The sequence below is a fragment of the Chiloscyllium plagiosum genome, chromosome 24 (assembly GCF_004010195.1).
Source record: "Chiloscyllium plagiosum isolate BGI_BamShark_2017 chromosome 24, ASM401019v2, whole genome shotgun sequence".
NCBI classification, from domain to species: Eukaryota; Metazoa; Chordata; class Chondrichthyes; order Orectolobiformes; family Hemiscylliidae; genus Chiloscyllium; species Chiloscyllium plagiosum.
In genome coordinates this window covers 24,258,581-24,279,757 of record NC_057733.1, presented here as the reverse complement: position 1 = coordinate 24,279,757, position 21,177 = coordinate 24,258,581, and the positions used below count along the sequence as shown (strand labels likewise).

At 40.4% G+C, this 21,177-nt stretch overlaps 1 protein-coding gene across 3 annotated transcripts in view; it reads right to left on the bottom strand.

Annotated features, from left to right (window-relative positions):
- Positions 1 to 21,177, bottom strand: part of uts2r2 (urotensin-2 receptor 2) — a 144,741-nt gene that overhangs the window by 122,303 nt on the left and 1,261 nt on the right. For all 3 annotated transcript variants that reach the window (XM_043714606.1, XM_043714605.1, XM_043714604.1), the window contains exon 2: positions 14,436 to 14,650. In XM_043714606.1, coding sequence (XP_043570541.1) covers positions 14,436 to 14,650 — 215 coding nt within the window. The remainder of the gene's footprint in view (positions 1 to 14,435; positions 14,651 to 21,177) is intronic.

The window sequence follows — 21,177 nt, the reverse complement described above, 5'->3', positions numbered from 1 at the left end:
ACCCCCCCCAAATAATAAGAGAGATGGAAGAATATATTGGAGAGCAGATCTTGGAAAAGTGCAGATGTGACAGAGTTGTTGTTACAGATGACTTTTAACGTCCCCAATATTGATTGGAATCTCTTGGAGCAGAAGATCTGAATAGAGCCGGTTTTGTCAGGTGTGTCCAGGAAGGATTCCTGACTCAATACGTCGATAAACCAACTAGGGAGAGGCCATATTGGATTTGGTGTTTGGCAATGAGCCAGGCCAGCTGTCAGAACTCTCAGTGGGAGAGCATTTCGGTGACAGTGACCACAATTGCCTCATATTTACCATAGCGCTGGAGAGGGATAGGAACAGGCAGTATGGGAAGGTACATAATTGAGGGAGGGGAAATTACACTGTTATTAGACAGGAGCTGTGGGATCAATTGTTATATGGGAAATACACAACAGAAACGTGGAGGCTGTTTAAGGAGCACTTGTTGCAAGTGTTGGATAACTTTGTCCCACTGAGACAGGCAAGGAACGGTAAGATGAAGGAGACTTGGATGACAAGAGAAGAGGAGCTTCTCGTCAAGAGGAAGAAGGAAGCTTACTTAAGGTTGAGGAAGCAAGGACCTGGCACAGCTTTAGATGATTACAGGGTGTCTAGGAAAGAACTCAAAAATGGACTGAAGAGAGCTAGGATGAGGCACAAAAAGCCTTGGCGGGAAGGATTAGAAAAAATCCAAAGGCGTTCTACACTTACATGAGGAATAAGAGGATAATCAGAGAGAGGGTAGGGCTGATCAGGGATAGCGGAGGGAACTTGTGCATGGAGACTAAAGAGGTAGGGGAGGCCCCGAATGAGTGATGACAAGAGAAGAGGAGCTTCTCGTCAAGAGGAAGAAGGAAGCTTACTTAAGGTTGAGGAAGCAAGGACCTGGCACAGCTTTAGAGGATTACAGGGTGTCTAGGAAAGAACTCAAAAATGGACTGAAGAGAGCTAGGATGAGGCACAAAAAGCCTTGGCAGGAAGGATTAGAAAAAATCCAAAGGCGTTTTACATGAGGAATAAGAAGATAATCAGAGAGAGGGTAGGGCTGATCAGGGATAGCGGAGGGAACTTGTGCATGGAGTCTAAAGAGGTAGGGGAGGCCCCGAATAAGTTTTTTTGCTTCAGTATTCACTAGAGAGGGGGATCTTTTGATAGTGAGAACACCGTGGACCAGGTTAACAGGCTTGAGCAGATTGATATTAAGGAAGTGGATGTGCTGGAAATTCTGGGAAGCATCAAGATAGATAAGTCTCCAGGGCTGGACCAGATATATCAAAGGTTACTACAGGAAGCGAGAAATGAGATTGCTGAATCTCTGGCAACGATCTTTGCATCCTCACTCTCCATGGGATTAGTACTGGATGACTGGAAGGAAGCGAATGTTGTTCCTCTGTTCAAGAAAGGGAATAGGTAAGCAAGGTACTGGAAAGGATTCTGAGAGATAGTCATAAATCCTATTTGGAAAAACATAGCTCTATTAAAGATAGCCAGCACGGCTTTGTGAGGGGCAGGTCATGCCTCACAAACCTTATTAAGTTCTTTGAGGATGTGACAAGCAAAGTTGCTGAAGGTCGAGCTGTGGAGATGTGGTGTATATGGATTTCAGTCAGGCATTTGATATGGTTCCCCATGGTAGGCTCGCTCAGAAACTTAGGAGGTATGGGATACAGGGAAATTTGGCTGTCTGGATACAGAATTAGCTGGCCAAATGAAGACAGCAAGTGGTAGTGGAAGGAAAGTATTCTGCCTGTAGATCAGTGACCAGTTGTATCCCACGGTAATCTGTTCTTGGGCCTCTGTACTCTTTGTAGTTTTTATAAATGATTTTAGATGAGGAAGTGGAAGGGTGGGTTAGTAAATTTGCTGATGACACAAAGGTCGGTGGTGTTGTAGATAGTGTCGAATGCTGTTGTAGGCTACAAGACATTGACAGGATGCAGAGCTGGGCTGAGAAATGGCAGATGGAGTTCAACCTGGATAAGTACGAAGTGATTTATTTTGGAAGTGATTGAATTTGGATGCTGAATACAGGGTTCAAGACAGAATTCTTGGCAATGTGGAGGGTTAGAGGGATCTTGGGGTCCACGTAATTAGATCCTTCAAAGTTGCCACCCAAGTTGATAGGATTGTTCAGAAGGCATATGATGTGCTGGCACTCATTAACAGGGGGATTGAGTTTAAGAGCCATGAGGTTTTGCTGCAGATCTATAAAACCCTGGTTAGACCACACTTGAAATATTGTATCCAGTTCTGGTCACCTCATTATAGGAAGAATGTAGATGCTTTAGAGAGGGTGCAGAGGAGATTTACCAGGATGCTGCCTGGATTGGAGGGCTTGTCTTATGAAGCTAACTCAACCTCTCTTCATAAGACAAACCCTCCAATCCAGGCAGCATTCTGGTAAATCTCCTCTGCTCTGCCCTGCTCCTACTCTAATTTCCTGCCCTCTGCAAAGACTAGAGATACTCAGAGAGCCCACTGTTTGTGAGAACTGACCACAATTACATCAGGGGCAGTATAAATCAAAGCTAACATCACCTACAGCAGAAAGGAATGTTTAAGAGGGCCACATCAATTGTTGTAAACATCCCAGTGAAATAAATGCCCCTAGACACTGCTAATCTTATTTGACATTAATCAGTCAATAATGTTCACAGGTGTTAGAGAACAGCACCAGACCACACTTGCTCATAAATCATACTTGGCCGCATTATGTTGTAAATAGAATGGAAATGTCCCCAGTGAAGACGCACAAATTCCACATACAGGAGACATGATTACAAAACGAGAGCTTAACCAGTTAGGAGGTAGTACCTTCTCACACTCCAGTAGTAGAAAACTCCCCCTCCAAATAATAAGCCAAGATGAGGCGATATCAGTGAAAAACATTCAAGCTGTAACTTCTAGATTAAAGAAAGGGGTTAAGACACAGATCTTTCAGTTTTCATAACAGCAGCAGGCGGGGTGATGTCGGTGGACAGTGAGATGCTCAGGCAATTCTGAAATACTCAATCAAAATTTCTGTATCACAATTTTTGAATAACTCTGTTTTGAATTTATGTATAATAAACAAATAGCTGCAAAAATAATCTGGTTCAAATGCAGTTCAGTCTAATCTTGTCATATTAGCTATGACGTGCTAACCATACCGCTGTAAAAATGTCTAATATTATCAATCCAACTCCTTCTAAAAGTACAATAGATGTTCTTTTGTTAATTTAATCCATAAAAGAAGAACCATGAGTAAATACAATCTTCCACAATGGCCAGGGACATTCTATTGATGTCTTTAATTCTGATCCCAGAAGAATTTGGCTCATGCTATTTTGCAGAAACAAATTGCAAAAGTGGCAGCAAAGAAAAGCAAAATCTCAGTGGCAGACACACTGAAGTGAGGAAGGTAACTTGAAGGTTATGTGCACCGGATGAGCTAAGTGATGATATCTGACAGCAAGCAGAAACCAATATTCATTTCCTCCACAGACAGCTTTAAATTTAGCTTCCTATTTGATGCCAAGTTCTTAAAAGAAAACACAAAATTGACTGTCCTCTAAACTGTGGAAAAGCAGATATGTAAAACATGCAACTTTACTCTAGTAGACACCTTCAGGCTTCTTTCTTGTCTCCCAGAAATTGCCTCCTTAACATGTAACAGTACTATACCTTGGAAAAGGTTATATCGTGGGAGTAATACGGTGAGCATCCCATAAGAGAACAAACCTATCCCCTCCTAGTGGGCACAGCATCTTTTTAAACATCCTCAGAGAAGTGGGGACAGTGGTTGGCAGATTCAGGGGCGGCCAATGGGCCGAGACCAAATCGAGGAGGGAGGGGTTGGGGACAAAATGGGAATGGCGGCCAGCAGGCCGGGAAGCCGGGAACGAATCAGGAGCGGTCAGCGGGCTCGAAGCGAAGATGGCTATTGGTTGGGAACCAATGGAGGCCAGTCAGATCATGTGGAAGCCCTTACAGAAAGGCTGAAATGTGTATCTTTTCAGCTTTATTTCTTAATTTCCTAATTGATACTCATACCATGTATACCTATAATGTAGTGTAACCTTTTTTTGGCTGTTTTCTCTCTATTTTTGTACATAAGATTTGTATATTTTTCCCTGTTCTTTTTTTTAAAAACTTGAGCACACATGACAATAAACTTAATTCTATTCTATTCAATCGAGAGAGACACTTCCACAATGAGTATTCAAACAGAGCATTAGATTGCAATTACTGCCCAAAAGTCTCAGCCTTGGCTCAGTTGGAAGTCAATGGTTGCAGGTTTAAACTGACACCCAAGACACTGCTTTGCAGTCCAGACAGAGTGCGACATTAGCAGACTTCCCAAAGAAGGACAAACTGATGCCGCGTATACTCCCAAAAGGAAGCAAAATGTAATGTTGACTTGCCGATATTTCACTTTATTTTTCTACCTCAATGAAAAATGTTGCTGCTATTTTCATACTTGGTTCTAAATTAGAATTGTCCAGCTGAAAGAAAATAACTGAAATATGAGAGAAAGGAAACCATCCAAGAGATTTTCCTTTGAGAGAGTAATCAAGAACACACAAACCCAATTAACCTCAACACGGTTTAAGAGAACCATCCTGACACATCAAAGAAATAGCAAAAACAATTTAATATGAAAAGAGACAAAATACTACAGGAAAATGGGATCTGTGAAAATATATTAAAATATTACCAATGTCAAGTAGGAGCTGATACCTTTACCCTCTATACAGTCAGAGAGTGCACATATATTGAACTGGAGATAGAGCTATAGAGATGTAAAGCATGGGAACAGAGCCTTCGGTCCAACTTGATATTTTCAACTAATCTAGTTCCATTTGCCAGCATTTGGCCCCATCCCTATAAACGCTTCCTCTTCATATACCCATCCAGACAATGTTGTAATTGTACCAGCCTCCACCACTTCCTCTGGCAGCTCATTCCATACGCGCACCACCCTCGCCTTGGGTCCTTTTAAATCTTTACCATCTCACCTGAAACCTATCCCCTCTAGTTTTGGACTCCCCTACTTCTTAGAATCCAAATGTTTACCAAGCATATGTAGAAAACACACTATTTTAACAAAAATGAAAAATGTAAACAGATGGGATCTTTCACAATCCAGAATTTTAACATAACACGGCGTGTTCAGCTTTCTTCCCGAGTGTTGAACTATAAATTAATTCAGTCTGTCAGCAGACCAAAACAGATCCTCCGTTTAGATTTCCCATGCTTACAGAGAGTGTTCATCCCCAGGAGCTCTAAACATACACAGTTCATCTTTATTGTGATAAACTCAGCAATTCATTGTTTTGTGCTCAAATTCGTTTATTCTTTCTGTGGACCTCAAGACAACCAAACTCCTTTCATTGATCAGTCTTTTCTTCCCTTTATAATCAAAAGGTTTTTAAAACCCAAGCTTTATGTCACCTAAGCCTTGCTTCTTGATTCAATTTGGTTTCGTGACAATATTTTCCATGTCAGTTGTGGTCTGCAATGGGGACCTGGCCTTTCTCTTATGTTTCTCACTTAAAAGCAACAGGAATCAATATTTGTTTCTTTTCACGCCACATGCTCTATATATAGAGTGTCCTTAAAGGCCAAATTCACTTTGACGTCAGTGAGCACAATACTTGCGTTCTTCCTGGTTGAACTGGAATTATAATACTGTGTAATATGTTTGTTTTTCTACAAACTGTTAGGCTGCCTCACATTAGGACAATACAAACCAAATGGCTCATATTATGTACAATCTTTTATATTAATATTCTGTAAATTTTTGATAGGTCCCAGAAAATTGTTTAGCTAAAAAACAGTTGCATTTATTTGGCATAAAACCTCATTTTCAAATATTAAAACAACAACTTGCATGTATTATATCTCGATTTTTAACATTAAAATGTGTCTCAAAGCTCTTCACAATAAGGTCATCAAAAGTGTCCAAGAAGCATGTATTAGGGACTGTCACAACCTTGGTCAAGGAGGGAAGTTTTAAAGATTGCCTTTAAGGAGGAGATGGAAAAAAAAAGATGGAAATGTGGGGAGGTTTTAGGAGAGAATTTCAAACAGTTGGATTTGACAGTCGCTGAATGACAGCTGTCGATGCTGCAACCATGATAGCGATCAGAGTCGCAGTTTTGGAGAGTTGGGAAGGTTGTAGTGCTGGAAATGAGTCAGAGATATGGAAGGAATGGGCCATGAAGAGATTTAAGTAAAAGTTGAGGCACTGGCTGACTGAAAGGCAGCAAGGACAGAGATGACGGGTGAGCAGGACTTCCAAGACTGTGTCTGCGCATTGGTGAATTGAAGATGAGCACCATCTGAAGGTGACAAGGAAATGGATAGGAGTTGTGGTCTCAGATGAGCAGAGGCAAGCAACATTACAGATATGGAAGGGTGCAGTTATTGTAATAAATAAAACACAAGGCCAGGAATCTAGTCCAAACTGAGACAGTAGCTGTGGAATTGGTGGTAAAGGTTTGAAGTTGGTGACAAGCGCCAAAGTTGATGGCTTTGATTTTAACCATGTTTAAGCTGAAGGAAATTGTGATTCATCCAACACCAGATTTTGGACAAGCGGCATGGCAATACAGAGACAATAGTGGAGAAAGGTGATTAGATGGTAGATCTTGATGTCATTCACTCATGCAAATAATGTTGTCAAGCAGCATTTAAATACAAAAGAGGATTAGACCAAGCTTTGGGGGACACTGAAAGGGAAGTGTTGATGGATGGAGTGTAACAGAAAGCATCTGGAGATAGGAAGCCATGGCTTTATAGACAAGAGATGATCCAGGCAAGAGCAATTAAGGAGCTAGGTAATAGAGAAAGCCTTTGAAAAAAACAGAAGGTGGCATGCTAATCCAATTGGAGACAGCAGAGAGAATAAGGACAATGAAGATCAATAATGCATCATGGTCAAATTCATATACCATGTTAAGTGACATTGTATAAGGTGATTTCAATTTTGTAGCAGAGCCAAACCACCATTGGGTAATGTTAACAGAACATTTGTAGGAAGATATACATGCATTTGACAAGTGACAATATGTTAAAGAATTTTATAGAAGAAAAATATTCAACTACAATATACATGCCAATGATAGCCCAACCATTACTGAATCTTCCACTATAAATACCCTGGGTGTCACCACTGACCAGAAAGTGAACTGAACGAGCCATATATCCACATCAATACAAAAGAAAATCGGAGGCTAGGAACCCTACAGTGAATAACTGATCTCCTGATCCCCAAAACCTGTCCATCATCTACAAGGCACATTTCAGAAGTGTAATAAAATACTTCTGACTTTCCTGATAGCTGCAGCTCCAACAACACTCAAAAGCTTGACACCACCCAGGAAAAAGACAGCAGATACATGCGTACACCAATACCGGTTCTCCTTGAAGCCAGTTGCAATCCCGATTTGGAAATATATTGCTCTCCTTCACTGACACTGGATTAAAATTCTGGGACTCCCTCCCTAAGGGCAATGGTGATTTACCCATAGCACAAGGACAGCAGTGGTTCAAGAAGGGAACTCAGAACTACCTTGTCAAGGCACCTGGGGATGGGTAGAAGTTGTTGGCCAGCCACTGATGTCCACAACCCACAAAGGAATAGAAGAAAAATAATCAGCACTCTCTTCTCATACTGTATAAATTGGTGTTCCATTTCCAAATCTGGTTCCTTGTATGCTAGTCTTGATACTTGCAAGATGAAAAGGTTTAATTTGATGTCTATATCAAAACGACAAGTAGCTTCTTGTATAAGCATAGTGCATGTATGCCTCAAAGCACGGTGGCTCAGTGGTTAGCACGGTGCCTCACTGCACCAGTGACCCAGGTTCAAGTCCACCCTTGAATGGTTGCCTGTGTGGAGTTTGCACTTTCTCCCCACATCTACCTGGGTTTGCACCAGGTGCTCCAGTTTCCTCCCACAGTTCAAAGATGTGCAGATTCGGTGGATCTGCTGTCCTAAATTGCCCATATTGTCCAAAGATGTGAGATCTAGGTGGGTTAGCCATGGGAAATGCAGGGTCCCAGGGATAGGGTAGGGGTTGGGATGCTCTTCAGAGCGTTGGCGTGGACTTGATGGCCCAAATGGCCTGCTTCCACACAATTGGTCTTCTATGATTCTGCGTGTTAGCCACAGCTATTGGCCACTCACTTTTCACCACCAATCACAACCATTCTTTGTAATGTTTACACTCAGGAACTAAAGCTTCTATCCTTAAATATCTATACAGCAGTAAATGTACTGCCGTGCATCGAATACTCTTCCTCTTTTCTCTAGATTTTCCACAATTTTTTTGTTCAACAGGTTCATCTCGTTAGATCGATAGTTCAAATTTATAGCTAGGGAAGCGCTGTTGTGAAAAAAAGCACAATAACCCCACCGTGTGGACACTTTCTAATCTATCGCTTTATTATTTCTTCACAACATCAGAGATCCAGGGGACAACAGGGAGAACTTTTGCAATCTGACCTGAAGTTTAAAGAAAGGTTTGCATTAATTAATAACCACTTTGTTAGTAAAATCAAAATATTAGGATATTTATGTACAAACATATTTTCAGTTACTGGTGTCATACCATACAATGCAATTGTTTAGCTGCAGGGAAATAAAATTCAAATTGTAACATTATATTCATTGCATGGAGGGATTGAGATGTTCGATTTTCAGGGTAGATACTCTTCATTCGTAAAAAAAGCTACAAAACCAGATTGCCTTTAATTTCTGAACATGATGAGGAAAACCTGCTTATTTCTGGGATTATAGTATCTTGCAACAACTATGTTTTCTATTTATTCAATCTGGTTATAGCTGTTGATATTTGCTGTGCAATATTTTGAGGCTTAAATAATAGTTAACTTCTAATACCAATAATTTTTATTACAAGACATACTGGACCCAGAGCGGAGCTAACAGGGGAGGACTTAAATACAACATGACCGCAGTGGTTCTGTTGTAAATGAAAAGGCATTTGCTGCAGAATATCTAGAAATGGCTTCAAACAGTTTGTGGAGGTGCCAGTGTTGGACTGGGGTGGACAAAGTTAAAAATCACACAACACCAGGTTATATCACAACAGGTTTATTTGGAAGTACTAGCTTTCAGAGCGCTGCCCCTTCATCAGGTAGCTTCACTAGGTGAAGGAGCAGCACTCCGAAAGCCAGTGCTTCCAAATAATCCTGTTGGACTATAACCTGGTGTTATGTCATTTTTAATTTCAAATATTTTGAACAGCCATTGAGCTAAGGGAAAGGTGTGCTAGAATTGACAAGCTTTCTACTTTCCCTGCTTGTCTCTGATGAAACTCCTCCTCCATCTGCTTCAATCATCAACAATGACTTACATTTTTACAGTATTAGTAAGATATCTCGAACTACTACTATTTGTGCAAAGGGCACAAATGAACACCAAGGAGAAGAACAAAGAAATTTGGAGCTAAAAGTAAAATGATAGGGAACAACTTTAAAAGGAGCTTTTGGTAGAAGAGAGAGAAATAGCAACAGCAGCAATCAAAATGGGAGCAGAGCGTCTAAAACAACACATGACATTGGTGGTATGGCGAGAACAAGGCACAAGCTGGACTCAAAGGAAGGGAAGATATACTGAAAGACCTCCATATTATGAAGGACAAGTAATGACTGTCGTGGAGACCACACCCAGAGTATTGAGAGCAGTTTTGGTCTCCCTACCTAAGAAAGGATGCACTTGCTTCAGAGGGAGTACAATGAAGGTTCACTTGGCTGATACCAGGGATGGCAGGATTGTCCTGTGAGTAAAGATTGGTTCAGCTGGACCTATATTCACGAGAGTTACAAGGATGCAGGGAATCAGTTTGAAAGGTATAAGGTTCTGATAGGGCTGGACAGACTAGATGCAGGGAGGATGTCTTCTCTGACTGGGGTCACAGCCTCAGGATATGGGGTAGGCCATTTAGGACTGAGATGAGGAATAATTTCTTCACTCAAAGGGAATTTTCTACCACAGAAGATAATGGAGCCCAAGTCACTGGATATATTCAAAAAAGTAGATCAATTTTAAGGGCATCAAGAGGTGAGGGGGAGAAAGTGGAAATAGGGCCTTGACACATGATCATGGCTGATTACCTATCAGATGGGTGAGCAGCTATAGAATCATAGAATCCTCCCAGTGTGGAAACAGACCCAACAATTCCACACTGATTCTCCAAACAACATCCCTCCCAGACCTATCCCCCTAACCTATCCCTGTAACTCTGCATTTCCCATGGCTAATCCACCTAATTTACACATCCCTGAACACTATGGACAATTTAGTATGGCCAATCCATATAACCTGCACATCTTCGGACAGTGGGAGGAAACTGGAGCACGCGGAGGAAACCCACGAGGACACAGGGAGAATGTGCAAACTCCACACAGACAGTTGCCCAAGGCTGGAATTGAACCCGGATCCCTGGTGCTGAGAGGCAGAAGTGCTAACCACTGAGCCACCATGCTGCCCTTCCTGAAGGGCCAAATGGCCTAATCCTGCTCCTAAGATGATCTGCAGAGAGAAGGGAGAGGAATACTGGAAGATGAATTACTCCTTCAGAGAATCAACACAGACAAAATGGGCCAAATGGTCTCCTGCTGTGTTGTAACCATTCTGTGGCTCTATTACTCTCTATCTAATCCATGTTAAAATCAAAATCAGCCACAACATTCCATTGAAAACAGACCAATACAGCATTAAACTAACTTTGTTTTTCCAGCAGTTAAGATTTTTAAATGCTCACTATTCTAAAATATTTGTTGTAATAATATCCGATGCATAACGGAATATGTTCATGCAAAATTTCACATCTTTAGCCTGCATGCAGTCGCAAACTCCGTTCAGATAGTGTCACTGTGGAGCAACCTAACTTACCAAGGTCTAGCAGCTACAAAGACCAATCTTTTCACTTTGTATTGTAACTTTCACAGACCAAGGACATCTGAAAGTGCTTCACGGCCAGGGAGTTTTGTAATATTGTCATGGGTGGTATACAGCAGTCAATTTGCCTACATCAAAGTCCTCGAAACAGCAAGTGAGATAAGTGACTGCTTTGCCTGCTTCAATGGTTTTGAATGAGAGAGAAATGTGGACCAGAACGCTGTGAACCTCTTTCAACAATACCACGCAATCTTTTACATAAATCCAATCAGAAAAATGGGACCTTGACTTAAGGTCTCATCTGAAGCATGGCATGTTTGACAATACACAGATGCCAGTCCAGATTATGCACCCAAAACCTAGATTGAGATTTAAACTCAAAACCTAAATTTCTTGCCTTGAAGGCAAAAGTTTCATAACTGGGTTAGTTCATTTTAAAAAAAAATTGCACCATAACAGAGCTCCCAACTGTGCTAACAACACCTTACAATCTTGTACTCATGAATTTGCATTTGCACCTGAGTCACTGCATCTTACTTTCCAGAGACTAATGAAGTCTCTGATCCCATCCAATATCCTATAAAAGCATGTTATATCTATAACTTTTAAGCATATAATTGTGTTGGTTTGCAAATTTTTGGAACTGGCTTTTGTTCTTAAAAATGAACAATAATGAACTGCAAAAGAGAGTCGAGAATATCGGAATGTTACAACTTTGCCTATTGAATTCACCTAAACTACAGAAGTGGAAAACCCCTCCTTTCATCAGGCCTGAACCATTTTCTTTTTAAACGAGCCAATCACATCAATTATGAACTGTTCTTCCTAAAGAAGGATTACTGGACCAAAATGTTAACTCTACTGTCTCTCTACAGCTGCTGTCAGACCTGCTAAGTCTCTCCAGCTATTTTTGTTTTTGTTTCATAATCTAATACTCCTCTATTTCTAATTCCCACCCAAATAGCATTTCAACAATAAACAGAACCACCTCCCCCATTCCTCCCCAACAGCATCACATTCTTTTACCTCTATATGCTTTTCAACCCTGATTGGTCCAAGCCCCTCCTTCCATAATATGCAATCTTTACTTTTAGATCCTCCCCACTGTGCAGGTAAATTGCAGCATGTATACCAATTCTTTCTCCCCTCATCACTAACTAGGACAATCACACCGACTTCCACACTCCTTTCATCGAGTACCTCCCAAAAGCATCAAAATGGGGCCTGAGAAACCATTTCATCCCAAAGATGAATTATCCAAACAACTTCCATCTCTGTCACATCTGCACTCAGACTGAATTCCATTAGATACCTATTTAAATTATAATGACAGTTTGCTAGAATGGCCACCAATTTATAATCACTTGTCATCCTGCTACAACTTTTCCTTTAATTAACATATTGAATCTTAAAGATTAATTGAAATAATAATCCACCTTTATCATATGTGCTTATTCAAAGACACTATAAATAATCTAATTACTGACACCTGGGAGATCAAGAGACAAATACGAAGAGGAAGTGAGAACTGCAGATGCTGGAGATCAGAGCTGAAAATGTGTTGCTGGAAAAGTGCAACAGGTCAGGCAGCATCCAAGGAGCAGGAGAATCGACGTTTCGGGCATGAGCCCTTCTTCAGGAATCCTGAACAAAGTCAGGATTCCTGAAGAAGGGCTCATGCCCGAAACGTCAATTCTCCTGCTCCTTGGATGCTGCCTGACCTGCTGCGCTTTTCCAGCAACACATTTTCAGCACAGATACGTAGAGACCTGGATAGAGAAGAGTAACTGAGAGATACATGGTGAAATAAAGATTTGTGTCAAGAAGCAATCATAATCACTAAATATAAAGTTTGTAGAGATACCAGACTAAAATAATTCACCGCCCCCACAACACAGACAGGCACCAGGAATGTGTACCACGTTCCTTCCTGCCCCAATTCCAATCTACCAAACAACCCCCCCGCAACCCGCCCTCCCCCCCCACAGTGATGTCGAACCAAGTGATTTCTCCCTTCCTGTAAACCCCTTCGGAATCACCAAAGTGACGTCCTACTGAGGGGCCATGCTCCCCACACTCTGATAAATAGCACAATTTCAAACTCAACCCAGGACCATTCATTATCAAGACCACAGAATCATTTCCAAGCCAGCTAATCTCCATTTTCCTAGACATACAAAAAACAAAACTGCAGTATTTTCTCCATTTTTTTAACTTGGGTAAGGAACAACAATGAGTTTACAGAAAAAGAATGACACACTATGAAAACAGCCTTCCTCTCACAGAGAACTGGATAGGGCCCTGGAATTCAATCTAAAGCACTCAAGCATCCAAAATAAAATTAAATTGTTGTATTAAATTGCTATAAATCAATGGGCATTGATGTTATTCTTAGAGGGCACAAGGATCTTACAGTTCGAAAACAGCATATCTGACTCACTGTGAGCATCTCTAAGGGATTCTGCTGGTAAATGAAATCAATATTGTGTCATTTCCTATAAAGGGATATCATATCCAGACCTTTTAAGCATAAACTTGTGCTGCCATGCAGTCTTTTGGAAGTGGCTGTTGTTCTTAAAATGGACAAAGACGGGCTGCAAAAGACGGTCATCGAGGATATAGGAATATTTCCAAGTATTGAATTCCCTTTAATTACAGAATCAAATCTCCTGAACCATTTTATTTTCAAAACTAGTCAACTATATCAATTATGATTTGTTCTTTTCTTTATATCTTGGAAAAGTGCACTATTCTGGTTAACTGCATTTTCCTTGTGTGTTGTGGGTATCATAAGTAAGTGAATGGCTTAGCAGTAGATTTTCAGAATCAATGTGCGAATGATTAATCTTTATTGAAAACCCACCAAAAGCTGGCAGCTTATTATTTAAATTGTCCACACATCCAGAGAATAAGAAACACACACATCTTGCTTTTCAAACATGATATTCATTACAGCCAGGAAGCATAAAAGGGGCTTTAACATTTCTCTCTCACCCTACTGTAACAATTGGAAGGAGCAATGAATTCAAATTGAGAATGGCAAAACCATAACTTTCAGCATCTTTGAGACGAGATTTAAATTCTTGATCTTTTCACTTGAATGATTTATGGATGTAATTAAAATTATCTTTTAATTTCACAATGCAGTTGAGTGTTTTAACATTCCAAAATACATTTTCTTCAAGCACTATGATATCTTGAATCCACAGAAACTGTATTTGAATTGAATACATATGAGTTTCTAATTATATAGTGCATCCAGCTGCAACAAACTACTTGGTCAAGCCATAAGTATCATATTATAGCCAAGGCCAGCTTTATGTCATGATAATGTACATTTGCTCAATGTGGGAGACTTAATAACTGAGAGCACACAACATTAACCATTGCAAATATTTGAGCTGTTTTGCCTTGGTCACATGAACAACATACAATTAAATTGATTTGGTCTCACAAAGACTATGCAATTAAATTGAAAATGGAACTTCGTCAGTGAATAATATACCTGCAAATCGCTTGTAGTTTTCATAATCTTTGGAGCATGGTATCTCAAAAAATATTCTATCCAAAACATCAGCCTGGCGAGCAAGCACTTCTTTAAAATCATCCTCGTGCAGATAATCCCAAAGCAAAACCACACAAAAAGCAGTAAACGTGGTAGATGTCAGAATTATTAACCACTTCCACCAAGTCGCTTGCTTGGACTTGTTCTTTCTCACACTGTAATTAGAAGAAACATTGAATGCATCGATAAACTTCTGTTATTCCCTTTCCAAATTACCAGTCCCTATGTAACAATCAATTGTGTATACTGAATGTACCCAGCAATCCTTAACATAAATTCATTTTATCATCATCTGTAACAAAAGGGAGAGAAAAGGAGGCAAAAATGGGGGGTACGTGAAGCAGGGTAAGAGAGAAAGATGAAAGGACAGGCATCAGTAAGATCCATAAGAAGGAACAGAGTGTGATTTTTGGAAGTTTATGGGAAAGAAGAAAAAGCTGGGGCATGCAGGAAGTTAGAGGGAGACTGAAAACAAGAACAGCAGCCAACAATACGCAGACTCCGAAAAAAAAAGATGTAAATGAAATGGTTGTGGGGCATTATCAGCCTTCCACTCCATTTCCCTAAATATCAGCTAATGTGATCATCAAATCAGAGCTGCACCTGACGGAACTGAGATTTGGGCTAACTCAAGAACTTCTACCACTTTAAAAAGTCTGCAGGAATCCAAGGCCATCCTGAAGACTCTCCTCACTCTATTTCACCCAGCCCTACTGGCAGAACCTGATATGTCTCTTCTTAGCTGCTTCATGAAGGGATTGTTGTTGCTCCTCTCAACTATGCTGTGTCATATCAAATTCTACACTCTAATTACTTTCTGGGTAAGAAGATTCCTCAATATCCTTGTTGGATTTATTACTGACTATCCTATCCTTCTGCCCACTTTGGACTTTCCAAAAGTGCAAACACCTTCATCCAGATTTCTGCTGACATAAGGCAAGAAGCCCAAAATGAGCAATTTCTGTACTGTGCTGAAAAATGTGTTGCTGGTAAAGCGCAGCAGGTCAGGCAGCATCCAAGGAGCAGGAGAATCGACGTTTCGGGCAAAAGCCCTGCCCGAAACGTCGAATCTCCTGCTCCTTGGATGCTGCCTGACCTGCTGCGCTTTTCCAGCAACACACTTTTCAGCTCTGATCTCCAGCATCTGAAGTCCTCACTTTCTCCTAGTTTCTATACTGTGGATGTCACATTTTGCTGTGTGCATTTGAATCTGGTGCCAAGTGAAGGGGAGCTTGAGACATCCAAGAATAATGATGTCATCAAGTAGAATACGCAGCCAATCACATTGAAAGATTTGCATATAAGAAGAGTATAATGTGGAAAAATGTGAGCTTGTCCACTTTGATAGGAACAATTGATAAACAACAAACCTTTTAAATGGAGAGAAACTGCAGAAGTGGGTTCCCATGTACATGAATCACTAAAACTTAGTACACAGGTACAGCAGGTGATTAGGAAGTCAAATGAAATGTTGTTGTTTATTGCAAAGAGAAATAAATAGAGAGGTTTTCTACTTCTGTACAGGGCATTGGCATGATTACATTTTCGGTAATGCATAAATCTGCTGGCCTTCATTAAGAAATGACATAATTGCATTAGAAGAAGTGAATAGAATGTTCGCTCAATTGATTTCTGGATCGAGGGGTTTAGCTGATGAGGAAAGGCTGGACAGGTTGGGCTTGTATCCAATGGAGTTTAGAAGAATGAAAGGTAGTCTCATTGAAACATTTGATATTGTGGGGATTGGAAAGATAAGATGCTAAAAGGAAGTTTGCCAAGAACTCGGGGACAAAGTGTAAAATAATAATGAATAATTTAAAGTAGACATTAGAATTTTTTCTCTCGGAGGGGAGGGGTCATAGGTTTGTAGAATTCTCTTCCCCGCGGAATACTGAAAGCAGGGTCATTGGATATTTTTAAAGTGGAAATAGAAAGATTCTTGACCAACAAGTGAGTTGAAGGACTTTGGGTTGGAAGGTGGTGGAGGTCATCAGAAAAATGAGAGACGATGGCACCATCAGATCAGCCGAATGTAGACTTGAGGGGCTGAATGGTCTACTCATGCAGTTAATTTGTCTGTTTTTATATTTGGTAAATCTAACTGAAAGCAAAATAAACATACTTCTAAAGAAAAATAATTAATGCCATTTGGGAAAAAAACACTATAGATTTTAATGACTTAATTAGCCTGCAGTGTGACTTTTAATTATTTGCTTCCCCAAATCTCTTTGCTCATGAACCCCATTAAACATCATATTTGTCCAGACATATGTGGCTTCCTCCCAAATTATACCCACTGGAACTGAACCCAGTCAATTATGGTCATTGAAACTCCAATGCTGTATTTTTGTACCTTGTTGCAGTCCTCCTCTATAGTAGTTACACCAGTCTTTTCTTTCTTGAATATGTGCGTGCATAAAGTCACAAAGACTGCCGTGGTTTAATTGTGAGAACAAGCATGGTTTAAATTTGCGAGTTTGGTGCATGTCACTTTAAACTGATGCCACCAAAGAATGGAGTTTGGAAACACAACACAAAATATTTGAAGATTAAAATATCCTGTTCATGAACAGAAGACAAAGATAAACAATTTGAAAAAACACGAAGTTTAATAATGTAAGTCTTAAGTGGCTGCTTTGCCAGCCATTGCGAATTTGTAATAATAATAATATAAGGTTATTTTATGCTCAACTAATTAGGAGTTGTTATATTCTTGAACATTTCTGGCACAAATAAATAAATGAAACACAAATACAACCACTCAATTTGGTGTCATCTGCAAATTTCAGAGCTTTGTGTAACTTGTGATGGGGGACCAAATCAACAACTTAATTTGTTTTCACATTAACTCATTATTTGAATTCAACAGTATGTACTGTTCTTAAAAATACATCTCCCACTGGACCTGTTCTAATGTCTCCACTACTTGTGCCAACTTGTGGTGCTGGACTGTAAGCATCACCTTTCCTCCCAGGTTTGCTGAAATTTGTATTGTTTGACTCAGATGCAGCACCTGTAGGGTTTGCAGATTCACCCACTTAGTTATCTCAGGACCCACCATACTGGAGTGGAAGAAAGCCATCTTCAATCATAAGGACTGCCTCAGAAAAGAAGGGGCTGTTTCAACTCCTGAGTCAAAAAGTGGTGAATTAGGTCGTACTCCAGGACTCGAGCATAAAAACCAACTAAGGAAGCACTGCTCTTTCAGAGGAGGGATTAAGCAGAGGCCTCTTTTGACTTTTCAGATAGCCATCCATGATCCCATGGAACTATTTTGAAGATCCGGGTACCCCGGTTTCCTCCCACATTCCAAAGATGTGCAGGTCAGGTGAATTGGCCATGCTAAATTGACCATAGCTGTGAGGTGCATTAGTCAGAGGGGGGTGGGTTACTCTTCAGAGGGTCGGTGTGGACCTGTTGATCCAAAAGGCCTGTTTCCACACTGTAGGGAATCTAATCTAATGTTTAAAAAAAAACAACAGGAGAGTTATCGCCAGCGTACTCATTAACATTTTTACCTCAATTAACATCACAAAAACTGATCACAACACTTTGCTGTGTGTGGGCTTGCTGTGTGCTAATAGGCTACTTCATTTCCTATGTTCTAAGAGCGACAATACTTAGAAGGTATTCCACTGGTTGGAGAGGTCTTTGGGACCTCCGCTGATTGTGACATTTTCTGTGTAAATGAAAGCTTTTCACTTCTGCCCGACTGTCATCACAACATTGACAGCTGTGTCAGCTGCAAGTATTATGGCCCCTGTTACTACAGCAGTATTTTTAAAAATAGTAATTCATAGGATGTGGGCGTCACTGGCTGGGCTAGCATTTATTGCCCTAAAGGCAGTTTAGAATCTACCTTATTGCTGTAGGTCTGGAGTCACATGTAGGTCATACCAGGTAAGGATGGCAGTTTCCTTCCCTAAAAGACATCAGTGAATCAGATGTGTTTTGCCTGACAGTTGACAACAGTTTTCAAGGTCATCACTGGACTCTTATTTACAGATTTTTATTGAATTCAAATTCTACCATATGGCATGGCAGGATTTAAACCGTGTCCCCCAGAACATTACCTGGGTCTCTCAATTAATAGTGTAGTGATAAAATCACTAGCATTAACTCCTCTAAAGTGGTGCTCTGAGCTGTGAGGAGTGTTTTGAGCGATGACCATTATGTTATGTCTCACAGTCAGCATACAGTATTCCTCGAAGGAACATACTCAGAATATTAGCATTGAAATGTGTCATGTGACCAAACAGCAAAGAGTTCTCAAAGACTGTCTTACTTAAGGTCTCTTGAAACATGACATGCTGATGGAACCATAACCAAATAGCTTAATGTGAGTCCGTAACCCATCAAACATAGGAACAGGAGTAGGCCGTTTGGCCTCTGGAGCCTGTTCCGCCATTCAATAGGATCATGGCTGATCCAACATTCCTCATGTCCACTCTCCTGCCGTTTCCCCAGACAGTGGTGTTCCTGTGAATGTAATGTGTAAATACTTGAGGTGTTGTAAACGTCTGTTGAATCTTTCAATACCATGCTACTCATGCTTAGTTTCTTATGTTACAAGAGACAGCATAGCAAGAGCCACATCAGGAATCATCATTATCATGAGCAGTGGTATTTATCCATAAAATACTCCAATCCCTTGGTGGCATAACTTCCAAAGGAAGGATATTACTAAATTGGAGAGGATTCAGAAAAGATTTACCAGGCTGTTGCTGGGAATGGAGGCTTGAGTTATGAAAATAGGCTGGATAGGCTGGGACTTTTTTCACTGGAGCGTGAGGTGACTTTATAAAGTCATGAGGGATATAGATAGAATTAACAGCAAGGGTCTTTTCCATAGGGTGGGGAAGGGGGGCATATTTTTAAGGTGAGAGGAGAAAGATTTTAAAAGGACAATGTGGGGCAACATTTTTTACACAGAGAGTGGATCGTGTGTGGCATGAACTGCCAGAGAAAGTGGTAGATGGAGGTACAGTTACAACATTTAAAAGACATTTGGATAAGTAAGTGTATAGGAAACATTAGGATGGACATGGGTCAATCATAGTTCAGTGGGACTAGTTTAGTTTGGGAACGAGGTTGGCATGGACTAGTCAGACCAAAGGGTACTTTTCCATGCTGTATGACTCTATAAATGAAGTCTAACCAATCTACAGCAAGAGTACAGTTTCTTCATCCCTTTAACTAGCATCAATTTCTGTGAGTACAGACTGCTGTACTCGAAGATATAGCATTAACAAAGAAGACAAAGTTAATTTCTTTTCATTGGAATTTAAGTTATTTTGAGGCAAAATAAATTTTAAAGCAGCCTCAATAAAAAAAAATCATGCTGAAGCCAACCTTTACGCTGACAGAGAACAGAAAGCCAAAAATGCTATTCTTTCCTGAGAGTTGATACAAAAGTTACAACCTTTCTCAGAACACCAGCTGCTTAATCTGTTCTTAAAATCCATTGGCACAAAGTCAAGACCACTGTTATAATTTACACTGAATTAAAGGTATAGTCCCAACACTTTTAATGTGGGGTCACAAATAGCAGAAACCTTATTATGCAATAGACAAATCGCAGTGGTACCTTTACTGAATTATATTTGTTCAAACAGTATATGCAGTTCTAATTTATAGATCAAATTGATCCTGAGAAAAGGGTACTGAGGAGGCCATCATTAAACAGGGCCCTCACAGTAATAACACTCATTTCTTTCTGTGGACGATCAGAAAGATCCAGAAAAGATTCTTAAAGACCGGCTGACGATAAGATTTCACCTCGGGATTAATAGATGCCTATTCATGTCACATAGACAGCAAACCCAAGAGTCTATTGACCGGTGTGGCAGAAGATTCTCCAGCGAAGGGCATGGGTGTGACTTTTCTAAAGCAGAACCAGAGAGGTTCGTTGAATTAATCGTCACTTCCATTAATCATCAACCTCAGTACTAATCAGTGCTTGAATCCCCAGTCTTTAAATACCAAGTATAACAAAACAAAGAACTGTAGATAAAAGCAAATTACTGTGGATGCTGGAATCTGAAACCAAAAGAGAAAATGCTGGAAAATGTCAGCAGATCTGGCAGCATCTGTAAGGAGAGAAAAGAGCTGACATTTCGAGTTTAACTGACCCTTTGTCATCATCTGTGGACAAACAGCAAGCTAACATTGAGTCTAGATCACTTTTCATCAGAGTTGATTTGAAGTGAAGTGTTGAGAAGACAGCATATATGCAATAATGAGGTGGTTGGAGTGCTGGAGGAAAAAGGATGTTCTTACTACAGATTAAGTCATCCGTTCCCATTGCACACCATTTGACTATTCAGTATTGCAAAGGCATGTCAATGTTCAGTATTATACAGTGTTTGAATGTTCAGTACTATTCACTGTTTCAATATTCAGTACTGCAGTGTGTTTGAATGTTCAGTATTATAGTGTTTGAATATTCAGTTTTATGGAGAAAGTGAGGTCTGCAGATGCTGGAGATCAGAGCTGGAAATGTGTTGCTGGAAAAGCGCAGCAGGTCAGTCAGCATCCAGGGAACAGGAGAATCGACGTTTCGGGCATAAGCCCTTCTTTAGGAATGGGGAATGTTTGTCCAGCAGGCTAAGATAAAAGGTAGGGAGGAGGGACTTGGGAGAGGGGCGTCGGAAATGTGATAGGTGGAAAGAGGTCAAGGTGA